The sequence below is a fragment of the Rhinatrema bivittatum genome, chromosome 2 (genome assembly GCF_901001135.1).
Source record: "Rhinatrema bivittatum chromosome 2, aRhiBiv1.1, whole genome shotgun sequence".
Taxonomy (NCBI): Eukaryota; Metazoa; Chordata; class Amphibia; order Gymnophiona; family Rhinatrematidae; genus Rhinatrema; species Rhinatrema bivittatum.
The window spans coordinates 493,639,574-493,658,966 of record NC_042616.1 but is presented as its reverse complement, the minus strand read 5'-3'; the positions used below and the strand labels follow the sequence as shown (position 1 = coordinate 493,658,966).

General features: G+C 44.6%; 1 protein-coding gene across 1 annotated transcript in view; it reads left to right on the top strand.

Moving 5' to 3' along the window:
• Window positions 1-17,115, top strand: part of LOC115083340 (collagen alpha-1(XXI) chain-like) — a 178,615-nt gene extending 161,500 nt beyond the window's left edge. The window contains exons 20-21 of the mRNA XM_029587142.1: window positions 7,557-7,625; window positions 16,770-17,115. Of these exons, the coding sequence (XP_029443002.1) occupies window positions 7,557-7,625; window positions 16,770-16,960 (260 nt within the window). The 3' untranslated portion in view covers window positions 16,961-17,115. The remainder of the gene's footprint in view (window positions 1-7,556; window positions 7,626-16,769) is intronic.
• The last annotated feature ends 2,278 nt before the right edge of the window (window positions 17,116-19,393 follow it).

The window sequence follows — 19,393 nt, the reverse complement described above, 5'->3', positions numbered from 1 at the left end:
GATCAATCGGCACAGCTAGTCTGCCTAGCAAGCTTCCACACTTATTTTCCCATACTTATCTGTTTCATCAATCACCAACTTCAGGGCTCTTGTTGGTAACTGTTTGATTCAAATTTCCTGCCATCCCCTGTCATTGATGCAGAGAGTAATGTTGGAGTTGCATCAAAGGTGAGCATAAGGCTTATGGTTAAGGGTTGTAACCGCTGCATCAAGCAAGTTACCCCGATGCTTGTTTACCAAGATTGCACAGATCGATGCCTTGTTGGATGATGTCTGAATGTAAATCCTGTTTTCCTCACTTCCCCCTACCGTTGAAGCAGATAGCAACGCTGTATATGCTTTCAAAGTGATGTATCAGGCTTAATTGGTTTAGGGTAGTAACCGCCGTAATAAGCAAGCTACCCCCACGCTTATTTGTTTACCCAGATTATGACGTTCAGTCCTTGTTGATTGTTGTATGAATGCTAATCCTCTTTTCCACATTACCCCCTGCCGTAGAAGCAGAGAGTAACGCTGTGTATGCATTCAAAGTGATGTATCAGGCTTAATTGTGAATATGTAGCAAAAACTACCTAGCCTATAGGACAGATCATGGGAAGGGTCTGATGACGTGAGGATCAAACTTGAGAGATGGCATGTGAAGCCTCAAGTTGCGAGTGCTCAGCCAGACTAAGACTCCAGGTTGAAACTGAGGGGCTAGCTGACATTTCTTATCCGCCTGTATTTTGGAATGGATTCCAGCGTGTTCAAGAGTTGATGGGTTGCGCGCCAGAGTTCTAGTAATTCCAGCCCTTGATCTCAGCAGTTGGGCATTGTGGTGGTCAGTGGTACCAGAATCCGGGGGTGGCATCCATATACTAGGAAGAAGGGGGACAAGCCGGTAGATTTATTGATGTGGTTATTATGGCAGGCCTCTGCTCAGGGAAGGATGGAGGACAAGTTATCCAGTCTTTGGTTGATGGTGGACCTTAAAAGGCTTTGAGAGATTGATTAGTCCATTCAGTTTGCCCATTTGTCTGTGAGTGATACACGGAAGAAAAGGTCAAGGTGATCCCAAATTTGCTGCACATGGCCCACCAATAACGAGTGGTGAACTGCACCCCACAATCAGACAGGCTATGGGTAGGTAGGCTGTGTAACCAAAAAATATGCTGAATAAACAGACAAGCTAGTTCAGGAACAGATGATAGCGCTGGAAGAGGAATAAAGTGAGACAATTTTGAACACCAGTCCAAAAATGTTGCCATCTGAAGGCAAGAGATTGGTGATGAAATCCATGGCAAGGTGGGTCTATGTAGACCCCAGGGTTGGGCTCTGGGCATCTTATTTGTGGCATAGGTTGGACAAGATTCCACATAGCACTTAAGATCTTGTTGCAGCTGAGACCACCAATAATAGCAGAAGAATAGTTCAAAAGTCCTAGCGAGGGCAGGATGTCTGGCTATCTGAGAATCATGGGCCCGTTTCAGTACCTGTTTCCTGAGGTGTCGTGATACCATCATTTTCCCTAGGGGTATGGTCAAGACAGTGGCCATGCGGATTTTTGCAGGTTCTGGTAGATTGTCATCTTGGAAAGAATGGAAGAGGATGTCAGCGCATAGATTCTTTCCCACTGGGCAATACCATAACTCAAAATCAAATTGGTTATTTAATTTATTTATTTTAAAAACTTTTGTATACCTCTGTTCCAAACAGGAAAGGAGATCAAAGAGGTTTACAACTAAACATACATAATGAGGTGATATAAAATAAACAGCTATCACAATATCGTCAAATCATAAACACATTAAAAATCAAAAAACAAATAAAACAAATAAAAAAGAGATAAAATCTTACAAATAAATAGAGACCAGCGGGCTTGACGAGCATTCGACTTCTGGGCTTGAGCCAAATATTCAACATTTTTGTGGTCAGTGTAGATCGTTACCGGGAATTGGGTACTCTCCAATAAGTGGCGCCATTCTTCGAGAGCCAATTTAACTGCTAAGATTTCCCACTCACCGATGGTGTAATTCCTCTCTGCCAGAGAGAACTTCATTGAGAAAAAAGCATAGGTAACAAGAACACCATGAGGGTCATGTTTATTTATTTTTATTTATTTATTTAAAGTCTCTTCTATACCGATAGCCGTTCGCACATCGTATCGGTTCACAAAAAACAAGAACTTTTGGGCAGAGCCCATACAGGTAACTGAGCAATACAATTAACAGGGAGAGATACAATTAACAGGGAGAGTGGATAATGCTGAAAGGCATAACACAATTAGTACTTATTGAATAAATAAAACAACAATAGTATAATAACAATGTACAAGAATCCGCAGGATAATGTTGAAGCAGAATGTGTCCTACTCCAAGCATGGAGGTGTCGACCTCTACAATAAATGGTCAGGTGGGGTCAGGGTGGCCAAGGCATGGATCGTGGGTAAATTCCTGTTTCAAATGATCGAAGGCTTGAGTGGCTTCCTCATTCCAAAACTGGCTCTCTTCCTGGTAAGGAAGGTGCCGCTAGGGAAAAGCAGTCTCGGACAAACTGTCAGTAGTAGTTAGCAAATCCTAAGAAGCACTAGAGAGCCATTGGGTGGGGCCAGTGAAGAATGGCAGCTTTTTATAGAACCATACAGAAGCCTATAGCGAAGATAATATACTCAGAAAGGGAAGTTTATTTTGCTCAAATGAGCATTTTTCCAGTTTAGCATAGAGCTGATGCTGTCTAAAGCATTGTAGCACTTGCCTAACGTGAGCTCGGTGCTGTTCCAAGGTCTTCAAGTAGATAAGGATGTCATCTAAATAAACGATGACATGAGAATGGAGCAGAATGTGAAAAATGATATTTCTCATCATCTGGAAGACCATAGGCCGAATGGCATGACCAAATATTCATAATGACCATTTCAGGTGTTGAAGGCGGTCTTCCATTCATCTCCTTCTCTGATGCAAATCAAATTGCATGCACTTCACAGGTCTAATTTAATAAAAACTTGGGCCCCTTTCAGCTTATTGAACAATTTGGAGACGAGTGGTAAGGAGTACCGGTTCTTCTTGGTAATCTTATTTAGGGCTTGATAGTCAATACATGGTCAAAGAGACCCATCCTCTTTTCCCACAAAGAAGAATCCGGCACCAGCAGGGGATGATGATGGTCAGATGAAACCCTTAACCAGATTATCCTGAATATACTGTGACATGGCCCTGTTCTCTGGTACAGATAGTGGGTATACTCTCCCCGACTGAAGTTCAATTGAACAATCATAAATTCTGTGAGGGGGTAGCCCATCCACATTTTTAGGGCAGAAAACATCAGAGAATTCCATATATTGTCACAGCAATCGGGCAGAGAGGCACGCACAGTCCAGGCACAAAGCAGGAGGCTGGATGGGGATTAAACACTGCTGGTGGCAGGTAGGACCCCGGCTTGCCAACTGCAGGAAGGCCCAGTCAATGCGAGGTTGATGAATAACTAACCAGGGAAGAACAAGTATTATCTCATTTATCAACCTGGGAAGCACATAAAACTGAATGGTCTCTTGGTGGAGGAAGCCCATTCATATATGAAGTGGAATCATGGGGCAAACTATTCAATCAGGCAAAGTCTCCCCAGAAACTGATGACACCGAGAGAATGGTAACCAGGGGTTTGGTGGGAACACGGGAATGCCAGATAACTGATTCGTCGATGAAGTTCTCAGCCACTCTGGTAGTCAAGAACGCCTGGAGTGGGATCTCAGATTTCTCCAGGATGATGCTCACTAGAAATAGGAGTTGGGGAGAGGTGGCCTCTCTTACCATCCCTAGGCCCAGGAGTTTTCCCGCTTTAACAGGGCATTGGCCGGTGTAGAGTCCTGAACCAGCACAATAAAGACATAGGTTGAGGTGCCTTCTGTGTAGGCATTCCTCCAATGACAGTTGAAGCTGATCCACTTGCATAGGTGCCTCCAAGGTTTTGGCCAATGGAGAGGCCATGGGAGGAATCACTGGATGCTGGGACTGGGGGGCTAGATGGATGGACTGTCGGGCTTGGCTCCATTCTCTAGTTCTTTCCTGTAGGCAAAGGTTAAGGCGAATAGTCAGCCTAACAAACTCTTCCAGATCTTTAGGTGTGTCCCATCTAGCCAACTTGTCCTTCAAGGGTGGAGATAGGCCCTGACAAAAGATGGCTAACAGACTGCCATGCTGCTACTGTAGTTCCGAGGTCAGAGTCTGGATTTGGACCGCGTATTTGCCAACAGTCCAAGAATCCTGGTGAATCTGTAACAGCTCGGATGCAGCCAAAAACACTTCTCTGAGCTCATTAAATATGAGCCGGAAATAACAAAGGAAGTGATCAAGGTCCTCCAAGATCAGATCCTTACGCTCACATAATAGGGAAGGCCAGGCCAAAGCTGATCCCCCCAGTAGAGACAGAATAAATGTGACTTTAGATCTGTCTCTTGGAAACAGAGCTGCTTGCAGAATGATTAATAAAGCCCCAACATTCCCAGTTGTTACTGTATCCAGGTGGTGCAGGGAGACGTGGCAGTGGCACGGCCCAGGGAATTGGAGCCAGATGTGAATCCACTTCGACAGGTGCCAGTTGAGTGGAGAGTGCATCCATTCACACTGCAAGCCTTTCCAGGACACCTGTCACCTGATCCAAAACATTCTGTTGTTGTATATTTTGTGCCATACCAGGAATGTCATAGAGCACAGCAAGTTCTGTCAGGTCCATGGCCTTGGCAAACTCTTAGAAGGGCAGCCCTTGCTGGTGTGAGGGGGTAGCCCTCTGGCCACTCCATAAGCCCTTTCAGACTACAGGCATTGATGTGGAGCCCTGTGTGGTGAGGCAGCAAGAAGCACCCCCAATGAACCTGACCACAGGCAGAAGTGCCAAAGAGGAACATGGGGAGTCTTCACCTATACTAACTGTCATTCCCTCAGATTGAGTCCTTGGTGCAGACAGCCAACAGGACTTAGGCAGATACCAAGACACAATCAGGCACAGGCAGGCCGCATCCTAGCAGAATCTAGTGACCAGTCTGGGGTTAAGGCAAGCAGCAGGCAAGAAGAATCCAGAATGGTCCAAAGTCAAGACAGGCAGCAGGCAAGTAGAATCCAGAATGGTACAAGGTCAAGATTTATTTATTTATTTATATTTATTTTTTTTTATCTTCTGCTTTTGCACTTTTTTCAGAACTTCAAAACGGATTACATTAAGAACATAAGAACATGCCATACTGGGTCAGACCAAGGGTCCATCAAGCCCAGCATCCTGTTTCCAACAGTGGCCAATCCAGGTCATAAGGACCTGGCAAGGTCATAAGAACCTGTCAGCTACTGAATGCTACAGATGGGCAGCAAGCAGGCAAAAGCAAAATCTGGAACCAAGAACACAGCAAGCAAGGCAGGACACAAAAAACAAGCCAAGAAATCTGTTGCCAAGGCAAGGAGGCCAGGTCCAGGCAGGCTAATTAGTCTTGAGCATATGACATCAACTTTGGAGCGACTACCTGATTCTCTCGCCAGAATGTGCAGAATCGTGTGCACAGATGCACACGCATGCCCTATGCATCTCTTCGCCGGGTGCTAGTAATACACACTTCAGAGCATGCAATGGTGGCTCCCTGTACTGCAGTGAGTGTCCGAAGCCAAGAAGTCTGGGAAGGTGGCTGATTTCTAACACAAAGCTATGATATGGCTACAAGACACATTAGCAATAAAAGAATGGCGGTACTAGAGAACACAATTCCCTAACAATTATGAAACAAACTAAAAATCAAAGGGAATCAATCTGTCTAAGCAGTAAAACACATTTTTATTATGTATCTCAGCTTAGTTTTTCAATCACTTGTCACTAGAATTTTGCACAAAAACTTTATATCAAACAATATACATAATCTAAAAACCTTCAAAACCTCAAAGCATATGGAATTAAAAGTAAATTTTTCTGGCTAACTTTGCCAGCCGCCCAATGGCTGAATATGGACCTCCTTATCTATAGTGCTACCTTGTAAATCCATGATTGCAGAATTCTAGTATTTTTCTAACCTTTAGCCTAATTTTCAATGGTTACTTTTGCACATCTGTGCCTATATTCCCAATTTATTCCCAGCTCACACAATGAGTCTATCTCATCGCTGAAAAATCTTATCTCCTACAGAAAGGTACTCTTTCCCTCCTTATTCTGTGTCCAGTATCAAAGGCCAAACCACGGTTTTACAAACAACTGGTACCTTACCCTGTTAGAAGCAATCACAGCTATGTTCTTTGCAAGCTCTCCACAGAGAACAGGCCTAAAAGCCACACATCCTATCCATTCTTCCATGGTTTCAAAGAACCAATTTCTATATTTCTTGGACCCACTAACGTTCAGGGAACTCAGGTTGCATTTCTTTACATGACTGAGCTATACGTTGTTCCCCCTTGGAAGAAGAAGAAACCTGAGTAGAGAAATTAAACCTTGGGTTGCCTGCATGTTGGTACACTATCAGGTAGATTTTAAAAGCATTGCTTGTGCAAAAACAGCCCCCTACGCGGGTATGTGGGCTGTGTGCAAGCTTTAAGAAGCCAGCACACATTCCAGAGTGGGGCCAAGATGTATGTGCGTAACCCCTGAATTTCAAAAGGCTGACCACGGTAACGTGTGCCATGTTACCCGCACAACTGGTTCTGATGAGGTGCAAGTCTGAAGATTTTTGAGAGAGAGAGAGAGAGAGTCTCTTAGGGCCAGTCTGACACTCTCTATGTATGCCATTGTAAGAGGGGCACTTTCAACTCAGGGTAAGTTTTGTTTTTTAGGGGGGGGGGGCAGTGTTACATTGGTCTGCCTAGGGTGCAAGGCTCTTTAGACACTTGTAACACTGCCCTCCCCAAAAACCATCCTGAATTAAAAGTGCCCCTCTTACAGTAGGATATTTAGAGAGTGTCAGATTAACCCTTTAAAAGAGTCTCTCTCTCTTTCGTACACGCAGTAGGGATATTTTAAATGGTACGTGTGCACTTGCACACACAATATAAAATCAAGCGTATTTTTGTTTGTTTGCCCAATACACGCAATCCTTTTAAAATGTACTTGTATGCTACCACAGGCACAGCAGATCGACCTCTTCCAAAGCATGGTCAGCCATAACATATGGGGCCTTATTCAACAAAGATCTTTTTTCCATTGGGCTAAGATGGGGAAAGTCATTCATTAAGAAGGCCCATAATGCCTTTTAGCTGTCATTCAAAATAAATGAAATGACCAAGCCTTGTAGTTTTTACATATTACATGAAAATCTCCATTCTTTCATGGCTCACAAGCAGGCTGATACAGAAAAATGCGCGGGAGAGCTGGCGAGCGCCCACTCTCCCGGCGCGCGCTCGGGCCACTCTCCTCGGCCCGCGATTCAGGAGGGTGGCCACTGGAGCGCACTGTTAACCTGTTAGCCTTCAGGCCGATACAGTACAGTGCGCTCCACCAGAGCGCACTGTACTGTATCGGCCTGAAGGCAACCAATCTATCACAACATGTGTGCCTTTTTGTACCGCCTTGTTATTCTTTTTTCCAGAGAATAAGCGATGATTTGTGCTTAATATGCAGGTGATACAGGACTGAAAGGTGATAAAGGTGTAAAAGGTGAAGGATACGTGGGACCACCTGGTCCTAAAGGTATAGTAGATATAATTTAACCTTTAAGGCTAATGACTTTTGAAAACATGTTTCCCATATGTTTATTCAGCTATCAAGGCTGAAAACACAAAAATCACATGGTGCACTATACATAGCTCTTTCTTAAATTTAATAATTAAGGGTCTCTAAAAGCATTTCCAAAGGAAAATGACATTCTGCATCTGCTTTTACTTGATGACTTATTCCAGGCTAGAAACTGACATTACATTATTCGACTTATTTTGTTGTCTTCATTGAGTGAACTTTATCTTGAAATTTTAAATAAAATCGGATTGATAATTCCAAGTTCCAATAGTGTGTAATTTGCACAAAATAAAATACATTTCAGACTTTTTGGCATTGTTACAACTCAAAATATGAAGTGATCAGCTAATGATATAGCACACATTTCTCCTGAACAACTAACTGTCAGGTCGATCCAGTAACGTGCAGTTAAAGATTGCCCGTCTGTAACGTGCTGGGAGCGCACAATACAGACGAGTAAGGCCATCCAGCCATACAGTCTCCAGTTTCACGCGTCCTTAGCGCTTCCTAAAATAAACACCTAACCCTTTCCGCACCCAGCATGTAAATGAACGAAAAAGCTGTATAATGAAGGAATTAGCTATTCCCCTCCGATACTGTAACGGGCGCTGATATTATCTCCTTAGGAACGCGCTGTTTTGCCGCGGCCTTAACCTGTTAGTTTACCGCCTCCCCCTAGTAGGAGTTAGGACTGTGTAACAAATCCATCAACACCACTTAAGATACTCAAACACAATAAAACAATAAGCCTGGCACCTTCCTTGATGTAGTACGTCCCGGATGCCCCCCCCCCCCCCTCCCCAGCGCGCCCGCCACTACCCCTTTCATCAGCTGCATCCACCCATTATGCCCCTCACGGGCATGTCCCCGCTTCACAGAGCGCTCCCACTCAAATCCGTTCATGGGTATATACCCTTTCGCCCCCCTCACAGCGCCATGCTACCACTGCAACCCGGAGGAGGTGAGGCACAGCGGCGAAGACAGACGGGAGAGGAGAAAAAGCAGAGCCGAGCAAAGCAAAAGCGTGCAGCAAGCCGGCGAAATAGACCTGCGAGCAGAGGCAGCGGTTCGGTAAGCCTGGCACCCTCCTTGATGTAGTACGTCCCGGATGCCCCCCCCCCCCCCCCAGCTCGCCCGCCACTACCCCTTTCATCAGCTGCATCAACTGCGACCCGGCAGTCCCGTGAGGCCTACAAAAAAAAAAAATCCCCGGCTCCCGCGCCCCCGCACTGGCCCGCCGACTCTACCCCCCCCCCCCCCCCCCCCCCCTCCTCCCGATCGGGCAAGGAGGCGGTGGCGGCGACGAAAACCAAAGCAATTTTTTTTTTTTCAAAAAGCGACATCACACATTGCATAAAATAATTTCTCCAGCCTTAAAGCGACTTACTTTTGGGATCTGTCAAGATCCCAAAAGTAAGTCGCAAAAGTAACTTACTTTTCTGAAGCCATCAGGAACATGATCTTAGCTCCTCCGGACGAAGACGAAGATGGCCGCCTACACGGGGAAAGCGTGCAATTGGCCGCTGAAGACGTGACCTCACGTCTTCAGCGGCCAATTGCACGCTTTCCCCTGTGCAGGCGGCCATCTTCGTCTTGAGCTACGATCGTGATGGCTTCAGAAAAGTAAGTTACTTTTGCGACTTACTTGACAGATCCCAAAAGTAAGTCGCTTTAAGGCTGGAGAAATTATTTTATGCAATGTGTGATGTTGCTTTTTGAAAAAAAAAAATTGCTTTGGTTTTCGTCGCCGCCGCCGCCTCCTTGCCCGATCGGGAGGAGGGGGGGGGGGGGGGTAGAGTCGGCGGGCCAGTGCGGGGGCGCGGGAGCCGGGGATTTTTTTTTTTTTTTGTAGGTCTCACGGGACTGCCGGGTCGCAGTGGATGCAGCTGATGAAAGGGGTAGTGGCGGGCGCGCTGGGGAGGGGGGGGCATCCGGGACGTACTACATCAAGGAGGGTGCCAGGCTTACCGAACCGCTGCTATTGCCTCTGCTCGCAGGTCTATTTCGCCGGCTTGCTGCACGCTTTCGCTTTGCTCGGCTCTGCTTTTTCTCCTCTCCCGTCTGTCTTTGCCGCTGTGCCTCACCTCCTCCCGGAGCAAGGCTGCTTTCGCGCCCTGCTCCGGGAGGAGAGACACAGCGACGAAGCAACAAAGACTTTTCGTGTTTTTTTACACTTCCTGGTTCCTGTCATTCCAAATGCCATTTGAAATGACATTTGAAATGACAGGTACCGTCGCACCCTGGTTACTGTATAGGCGCTGTATTAAGCGCCTATACAGTAAAATGGGTTACGCGGCCATAACCCTTCCCTACCGCTTTAAAGCCACGGCATGCATTTGCATGCGATTAGAGGAGAGTATCGGGGAGTTAGTGAAGAGAACTGTGGGTGCGGGGAGGAAGGGTGCGCCTGACACTGCCGCACTGTTTCTACCGCGGCCTTACTGGATCGACCTGTGTGTAAAATGTGAGGGATTTCTTATTTTAGGAAAAATTCTAATACAACTCCCATTGCACACCTGCATTAGATGGCCTTCCAAGAGACCTGACTAAATCTGCTATATTACAATTTACTATGTATTGTGGGCAGTATCTCACAAACCACCAAAGTACATTTGGCAACAAGGCCACGAGACAAGCAAAAGGAGGTGAGATGTTCTTGCAATCATAAGTGTGAGTGGTGGTGCTCTTATGTAATAAGAATGGATGTCAAGAGCATACAATAAAGCCACTAAAAATTCTGCATTTCTAGGTGCTTTATAATTATTTTTTATTTAATTTAAAGAGTGCACCATGAAAATTTTTCCCATGGCCTGCAGCTGAATGGTCCAAGTACCATTCCCCTGTATGGACATTGCACCAGAACAAGGAATGCAATCCATCCATAGAATGGCGGCCCAGAGAAAAAAAAACGGATCTGCAGCGTTTTTCTTTTACCGCTGCAGCATCGCACATGGAGGCAGGCCTAGATGGAGCAGAGCAGGCTGCACACGCAGCTGAAGAGGTGAGCGGGCCTAGCTCAGCAGGGGCAGGAGATGCACAGCCAAGCCGCGCCGACTTCATTAAGTGGTTTGGGGAGCTTCGCGGAGACATGGAAGGGTTAAAAAAACGAGCTGCATGAGGTCATGGCTGAACTACGGAAGGATGTAACTGCACTTGGGCACAGGGTGGCAGACACGGAGGTCCGCTTAGAGGATCAAGCCTCTGAGATCTCCAGCTGCAAGTTAGCGCAGGACAAACTTTTAAAAGTTAATGACAACCTCCTGAACAGGATTGAAGACCTGGACAATAGGTCTTGGAGAGTCAGTCTTCGGTTTCGGGGACTGCCTGAATCTCAGGAACTAAGCAACTGCAAACAGGTGCTCAGTAATATACACGCCAAAATTCTCAGCACCGAATCCGTAGCAGTGGAGGCGGCAACAATTAAGATAGAACGGGCCCATGGCTCTTTGGAGGCAATCGCTCTGACAGACCTAGGGACATTATAGCCTGCTTTCCTAGTTACTCCCAAAAAGAAGAGGTGGCCTTGCAGGCTTGCAAACTGGGCTTTATCCAATGCTGGAACTATAAAGTGAAGACTTTCCAGGATCTAGCACTGATCACCATCCGCAGACGGAGAAGTTTCCGTGAAGTCACCATGATCATGCGGTCCAACAACATCAAATACCGATGGCTGTTCCCATTCGGTCTGAGCTTTACCATCGCTGGAATAACATCGCGGGTATCCACTGTGGAGGAAGCGGCGGACATTCTACAGGCTGCTGGTAGGCCTCTGGCTACGGCAGGGGCTGCACCCGAATCACACTCTACTACCAGACTCCGTAGCGACACACCAAGATGGCAGCGAGTTGAGAAGTGCGGCAGGCGCCTGTGGCACCATTACAGTGGATCTTTGCAGTTCTACGATCACCCTGATTTATCTCCTATGACACTGTCTCTCTTACAGCTTGCGAATATGGGCCAGTTGCCAGTAAGATGACTTTGACATGTTTTTGTCCATGACTGGTTCTCCATTACCTTCGTTGGAGGGGGGGGGGGGGGGGGCGAGACTGTTTTGCTTATATTTAGGTTGCATTAAGGTCGGGGTGATCCTCAGAGGAAGGGGCCAGAACTCCGATGATTTCACACCTCCAGGAGGAGGGGGCCCACCACAGAGGAATGTAGACAGAGGATCAAGGGCTTTTGGGTGGGGGACAGGGATTGGGGGAGCACCCGGTTATTGCAAAAGCATAATTGGGCATCATCTTTGGCTAAGCACAGGGATGCAGATGAGGTCTTTGACATTCTTTTCTATGGGCTGATCAATAGGGGGAGAGTGTATATCTGTCTTACTAATTCCTGATGGCAGGGCTCTGTATAATCTCTTTAAATATTAAGGGTCTGAATTCCCCAGCAAAACGGAAGCTACTTTTTCAAGAGGCGCAAAGGGGTCAGGCAAACATTATTTTTTGCCAGGAAACTCATTTACTGAAACGTGCAGAACGGCTCTTTTGGAACAGATTTTTTCCCCAACAATTTTTGGCCTCTGCTTCTATACATCGGAAGTATGGGGGAGGGGGGATTTTATTCTCTAACTCACTTGTTATAGATATTAAAGATGTTCAAAAGGACCCTGAGGGAAGATACGTAGTTCTAAAAGCTTTAATTGATAACATTCTGTTTACACTTCTCACACTATATGGACCTAACACTGAGCAGCGTTCGTTTCTCTACCACATTTCTAGTCTGCTGGAGTCCTGGGCAGAGGGTAAAGTAATAATCGGAGGTGATTTCAACCTAACTAGGTACCTTTATCTGGATAACTCGAGTTCTGCAGGAGGGGGGGGGGGGGCAGGATCCATAGAAGGGCTTTAAAAACCTTGATTAGCAATAGGGGTTTGATAGACATCTGGCACTCCTACTCAGCGCAATTATACCTTTTTCTCACATTCCCACAAATCCTACTCTCGCATTGATATGTATTTAATTGATAAGGACATTGCAGAAATGGTAATCAAGACTGATATAGGGATTATTACCTGGTCTGACCATGCCCCTATTTGGCTGGAAATTGGGTTGCCCTCCAGATCCCCTGGAGGTTGGCACTGGCGCTTAAATGATAGTTTGCTAAATGTCAAAACCTTTGTGGAATCCTTGTCTGGTGACATTCAGCAATACTTGCATTTGAATTATACTGAGGAAGTGTCTCCTGGTACGGTTTGGGATTGTTTGAAAGCTGTTGTTAGGGGGAAACTAATCTCACAGGCTAGCTTTCTTAAGAAAGGAAGGAATGCCAAACATCTGAGTTTCAAATTTCTCCTTCCAAAAAGCTCAAAGCAATCCCCATAAGGGAGATGCACGTCCACCATCTGCTGGAGACGGAGAATACTGGTAGGCTGGGGTCACTGCAGGTCTATACATACTGTGACGTCAGCTTGCTCCGTCTCCATCTCCTGACACGGGAGCATAAACCCGTTGGTCCTGAGTCCATTTGTCTACACATTAAGAAATGTTGGAATTGCATCAAAAGCATCAAGGCTAATTGGTTAACGGTATTAATCCCAATGCCTTCTGTTAAGGATGGTAACCTCCGCTCCATGTAATTTACCCCCAGCATCTTTTTCTTCATTACCAGCCTCTAGACTTTAGGATTGCACAATGTTTATCCTATGCCCTTTTTAATTCATTTACTGTTTTTATCTTCACCACCTCTTCCGGAAGGGCATTCCAGGCATTCACCACCCTCTTCATGAAGAAATATTTCCAGATGTTGGTTCTGAGTCATCCCCACTGGAGTTTCATTTCATGACCCCTAGTTCTACAGTTTCCTTTCCAATGGTAAAGGTTCAAAGTTTGCGCATCGTTAAAACCTTTCAGGTATATGAAGGTCTGTATCATATCTCCCCACGCACCTCCTTTCTTCCAGGGTATACATATTTCGGTCCCTCAGCCTCTCCTTATATATCTTATGATACAGACCACACGCCATTTTGGTCGCCCTTCTCTGGACCACTTCCATCCTGTCTTTATCCTTTTTGATAAAGAACTAAACACAGTAATCCAGATGAGGCCTCACTAAGGGGCCTTGTACAAGGACATCATTACCTCCTTTTCCTTACTGGTTATTCCTCTCTCTGTGCAATCCAGTATTCTTCTGGCTTTAGCCATCACCTTGTCACATTGCTTTGCCATCTTCAGATCTCCAGACACTAATATTTTTAAAAATCCTATTGTGGCAACAGCCAGGGCCAGGGCAAGGGTATTAGGCACCCTAGGCAAACCTTCTGCCTTGCGCCCGCCCCCAGCTCCAGCCCCGACCTCATTCATTCAAGTCAGGCCCCCCTCTCTTACACACACTTAGGTTGCTTTTCTCATTCACAAACTCACCCTTACACAGGCTCCCTCCCTCTCTCTCACTAGCACAATTGCTCTCTTGTACACACACACTCCCTCTCACACACACACACACACACACACAAACAGAGGCGCCACTCGTGGCCCGCCGAGACTCTGCTTCTCTTGGCCACGAGCAGGATGGGCACTGCTTGCGGCTCGCCAAGTCTTTACTCCTCTTGGCCGCGAATGGGATAGGCTCCGCTCACAACCCCACATGACTGCTCTTTGTCGCCCCTAATGGCTGGTGCCCTAGGTTACCACCTAGTTCGCCTATTAGGCCTTGGCAACAGCCTGTGTATTCTAGGCTGTTAGTAGAAACCCTGTTAACTGGGGGAAGAGGGATTTCTTGCAGTCTTTTCTTAGCACTGTAAAACCCTATCCGGCAATCTATTTCTTATTTATACTCATATAACACTGAATAAGATAATTTATATGGCCCCCAAAGATTGAGATCTATGTCTGAGCACAGAGAAGTTACAGAGACACTCTGTGTTAGTCAACTGAGGAACTGAAAATCTCTAAAGATACATCTCTTGCTATTTTTCACCTTTTTAATGAAAAATTGAAATTTTTCAGGTTATGGTGTGACACACTAGACTCCTAGTTTTGTAGAGGTCAGTCTTCAAAACTAAACATGTAAATGACTAACTTGAAGTTAGATGGATAACTTGGATAACCTGGAGTTAGATGGATAAATTGTGAGTTAGATGAGTAACTTGGAGTTAGATGGATAACTTGTGACTTATCGATCTAAATGGCTTTGAATATTGACCTCCTTATGTTTTATTTATAGTCCACCAGTGATTGACAGTTTACAACCGTGACATGGTGGCAAATATCTGCACGCTCACTTTCAACAGCGAATTGATAAGAGCAGGCTCAGCAGCATGGGCCAATCCTGTTAGTCTAATTTACATATATTTGCTGCTGCATCAAATGTCTGTGTCTTCCATTTTGCCTTGTAGAGATTTGCTCAAGGCCAGGCAATGAGCAGTAGGTAGGGAAACTTAACTAGGGTATGAGAACCCCGTGTTCAGAGCCCTGCATTCTAAGCACTGTGGTACACTGCCAGCTTCCCTACTGAGGATGGCACACCAAGGAGACAGTGTTCTACAGGGCGTGGTGTTGCAAAAGTGCATGTGTACTTTTTAAACATGTGGCTGAAGATCAGGTTGGTATGCGGCTAAAAGTACACATGCACCCTTATTCGTTTCAGAAGAATAGTGCAAAATACATGTGTTAACAGCCAGTCTACCGCCTGCAGACTTGTTTGGAAATGAAATGTGCCTGCACAGTTTCCAAGGACACCTTGGAAATGCCCCCACCGGATTGCCTCTTTTCTGTAATGCCAAATGTGCACACATCATGAAATTACATGTGTCCTTTCAGGCATCTAAAACCCCCTCTAACGTGTATGTGGCTGCCTTTGGTGAGTTACCTTCCGTTTTTAAACCACATAAAAGGCACCAAAGTATTTGAACCTCTAATTGTTTTGTTTACATTGCTTTACTCTTTTTGAGAGATATGGGGCATCTTCATTTTTTTTTCCTCGATATCTCTGTTTATACCATTTCAAAAATAAGGCAATGGATTTAAGCATTATGGTTAGGGTGGGTACACCCACCTTACTGAAAATACAGAGGGTTATTTTCAACACCCCCCCCCCCCCCCCCCATAGACAGTACCCACAGAGTTCAGCTGCAATTTTCAAAGTGGACTTACGCACATAAGTCTGCTTCAAACATTCCCAAGTTACACGGCACGCAAGGGTAACTTTCTGAATAGATGTTTGCTGCACATATTTTTGAAAATTGAAAGTATGCACATAAATACTTCCTCCACACCAACTCTATCTCCTGGAATGCCCAGCATGAATGTGGGGAAAAGTTCACGCCATTACGTTTCACGCCTATTTTTCCCTGCAGAAGCCCTGCTGATTTTCAGAAGGCAATTTACACACATGAAGCAGGGATTATGTGCATAAATCCCTGTGAAAGGAATTCCCACAATGCTTCTAATGGTGGAATACTATTATTTACAATTTCTTTGGGGAAAGGGTCAGAAAAACTAGCAAAAACGTTAGCTCAGGCTCTCCAGACACCAGCATTGAAATTCTAGCCAAAAATCTGTTTTATGTTTCAGCTGAGGAGGATAACACAGTGTACTTTTTATAAAAAAAAAACAAAAAAAAAAACAATACAGTGCATAGGTGCAGGGCACATGTTTGTGTCAACTTTTTAGAAAAAAACATCATCTGTCCCTGAATTATTAGATTTCTGCAGTTTTATTTATTTTGATTTGGTTATCCATTTTTATGAAGTAAGTCAAAGCAATTAAAATAGAAAACAAAACAGTCGTAAAACAACATCCCACCCTTGCCAAAGGGCCTCAAATAATTGCAAACTCTGTAAAACCCTTTAAGCTATTTATTTATAAAACTATGAACAAGATAATTCACAGGGTTGCACAGTGTCTAGCCCCCAAAAGACTGAAATCTAAGTCTGAGCACTAAGAGACGTTAAAGAGACACTCAGTGTTGGTCAAATGGGGATTTGAAAATCAGCCTTTTACCCGAGAGCCTGTAGTTTTACTTTTGAGTTTGCCTGCTAAACACACTTTTGCACTTGAAAGCTACAGATAAACCCATGGAGGCAGTAATCCTCAATGTGTAAAAGAATGAGGAAAATTGAACTTAACTAGCAATCACAGTGACTTTGTGTATCACAGGCGAGCAGGGTCTTCCTGGTCATAGCGGTGAAGGACTGAGAGGCCCTCCTGGAGACCCAGGGAACAATGGAGCGGCAGGTGTTCCTGGACAACGTGGACCTCCCGGCACACCGGGTGCCTGTGACCTCTCGTCCTGTTACGCTGTGTATGGTGTGAGGAGCAACCCCTTTAGTAAAGGACCCAACTTTTAAAAACATATCAGCGACCTTTCCCAGCTGTTTCAATGAAAACATGTATTTCGGCCTGTTTCCTTTCCTCCACCCTCGAAGCATTCTATTTCTGGATCTATGGTTGTTTAAATGCTATTTTTGGATACAAATTTTGTCTTTAAATTACAGTCAGATTATTTATAGCAACCTATTGGAACCTCTCATTTTGGTCTAGCTTTTAAAAAATGTTGCAGACAGCTTTTTGTATGCTGTTTTTAAAAATAAAATCCAGGAGAAATTATTTGAGTTTCTTATGATTTAGGGGAGAGAGTAAAAATAGTATATTATTTTAAAAAGTCCTAATTTTTCCACAGGTGAAAATCTGGACTAAAAACTGAACTATGGTGATGGGGTGGTGAGATAATGATGTTTAGTTTGCTCCTTTGCCTCTCAAAAAAAACCCAGCTGGGAATCACTAAACAATATTTATTTATTAAACATTGGAGAATCAGCAGAATTGCTAAAGTCCAGATAAAAATCTAAACACACGGAGTGCTGGATTTTGTCAAAAGGTTGAGTATTAGTGACAATCAACATAAGTTTACTGCATCAATCCAAAGATATCTCATACTTTGTATAAGCGTATTCATTGTCCTTAACCTCTCTCATTACAAGTGACCTAGAACAAGTTATTTAAACAGTGAACTCACATGTGCAGTAGGCATATTTTCCTATTCTTCCCACATATTGGGTGAAAACATTTACCAAGGATGGGAGGCTCTTTGTAGCTTTGTTTAATTAAAAAAAAAAAAAAATTGCATTTTGGGATGCAGAAATCCAAGGGCCAAATAGACTTTTGGAACTTAAAAACTAGGGGCCCGATACTGAAAGAGCATTCAGCACTCGATAGCCAGATAAGTAGAACTTATCCAGTTATCTAATGGGCTGCTAAAAACCAGTGGCCTACTAGATAGCTGGATATGCCACTTATCTGGCTATTTTTTTAGCCAGTCAATTTGTGGGTGGGCAGTGGGTGGATCAGGTTGGCGCTACTTATCCGGTTAACTTAACTGGATAAGTACCAATATTTGCTCTTATCCGGTTAAGTTAATCAGCTAAATTAGATCAGCCATAGAGCTAAGTAGTGAGATAACCATGACGATGAATATCCTTTGTAACACAGTCAGGTAAGTCATATCTGGCTAACCCCTGGATTCATTAAAATGAGTTATTAACGCATTGATAAGAAAAAGTGGTGTGTTCAGGGGATAGTATGGTAAACTTATTGTGCCCTGTGATAATTCCTATTTTTGTATCTCGTGGGGGGGGGGGGGGGGGAGAGAGAGAAAACATGCCATTTCTACTATGTTCTCTCACCCTAGCTTGATGGATGGTACCATCAAGCTAGGGCGAGTTAAAATAGTACAAAATGTCATCTTTGTGAGACTTTCCTCACGCCATATGATGTTCACCAAGGTGTATTGTGCTGTTTGTACATCTCACCCTACATGAGAAACTGGCCCCTAAACCACCACCAATACCTCACCTCGAGCTATTAGATGGCCCTCCTATTGAGATATAAATAGTTGCACACTGTGAGGGTTCTCTCTCTCTCTCTCAGCCCAGAAATGACCAAAATACAATTGCGTTACAGTCACGTCGGGCATATCGCATAGCCTAATGCCAGGAAAAAAGGTGTAGTTATTTCCAACGTTAAAACCAGGTGATAGCATGCATTATCCTACTGCACAGTGTGATATTGCCCCTCATTTTCCTAAATCCTGCCAAACTCCTCCCTGATCCCACCCCTTCCAAACATTTGCATTCACGCCATAAGTTACTGTTATTGCATGCATTATGGCGTCAACGCCATAACGCATTTTTATGAAAGACCCTTTACGTTACTTAACCAGCCAGTGCTCAATATCAGGCCCTAGAAGTCCCTAAACAGGAAAGAGACTTGGGAGAGTCATCTCTGATGACATCAAGGTAACCAGTCAGTGTGACAAAACAAATGGGAAAAACAACAATATACTTGGGTGCATAAAGAGGTATGACTAGTAGAAGGAAGGAAGGAAGTAATATTACTTCTCTGCAGGCTTTTGTTGAGACCCCTCTTAGAACACTGCATTCAGTTCTGGAAACTAGATCTACAAAAGGCCCATTGACAAGGAAGAGGCAATCCAAAGGAGGGCCTCCAAAATGGTACATGGTCTGCACTATATGCCATATATAGAGATACTTAAGAAGCTAAAGATGCAGTCTTTAGAAGAAAGAAAGAAATACAGAGATAAGACACAAACATTCAAATATCTAACATGCTTCAATAAAGTACCAAATGGACATTCTTCTGGGGTGTCATAATCCAAAAGAGCTGTTTGTGATGTGGGGGGGGGGGGGCTGTTGTGCACAGAGCAAGAGAGGGACCTTGGGGTGATAGTGTCTAGCAATCTGAAATCGGCGAAGCAATGTAAC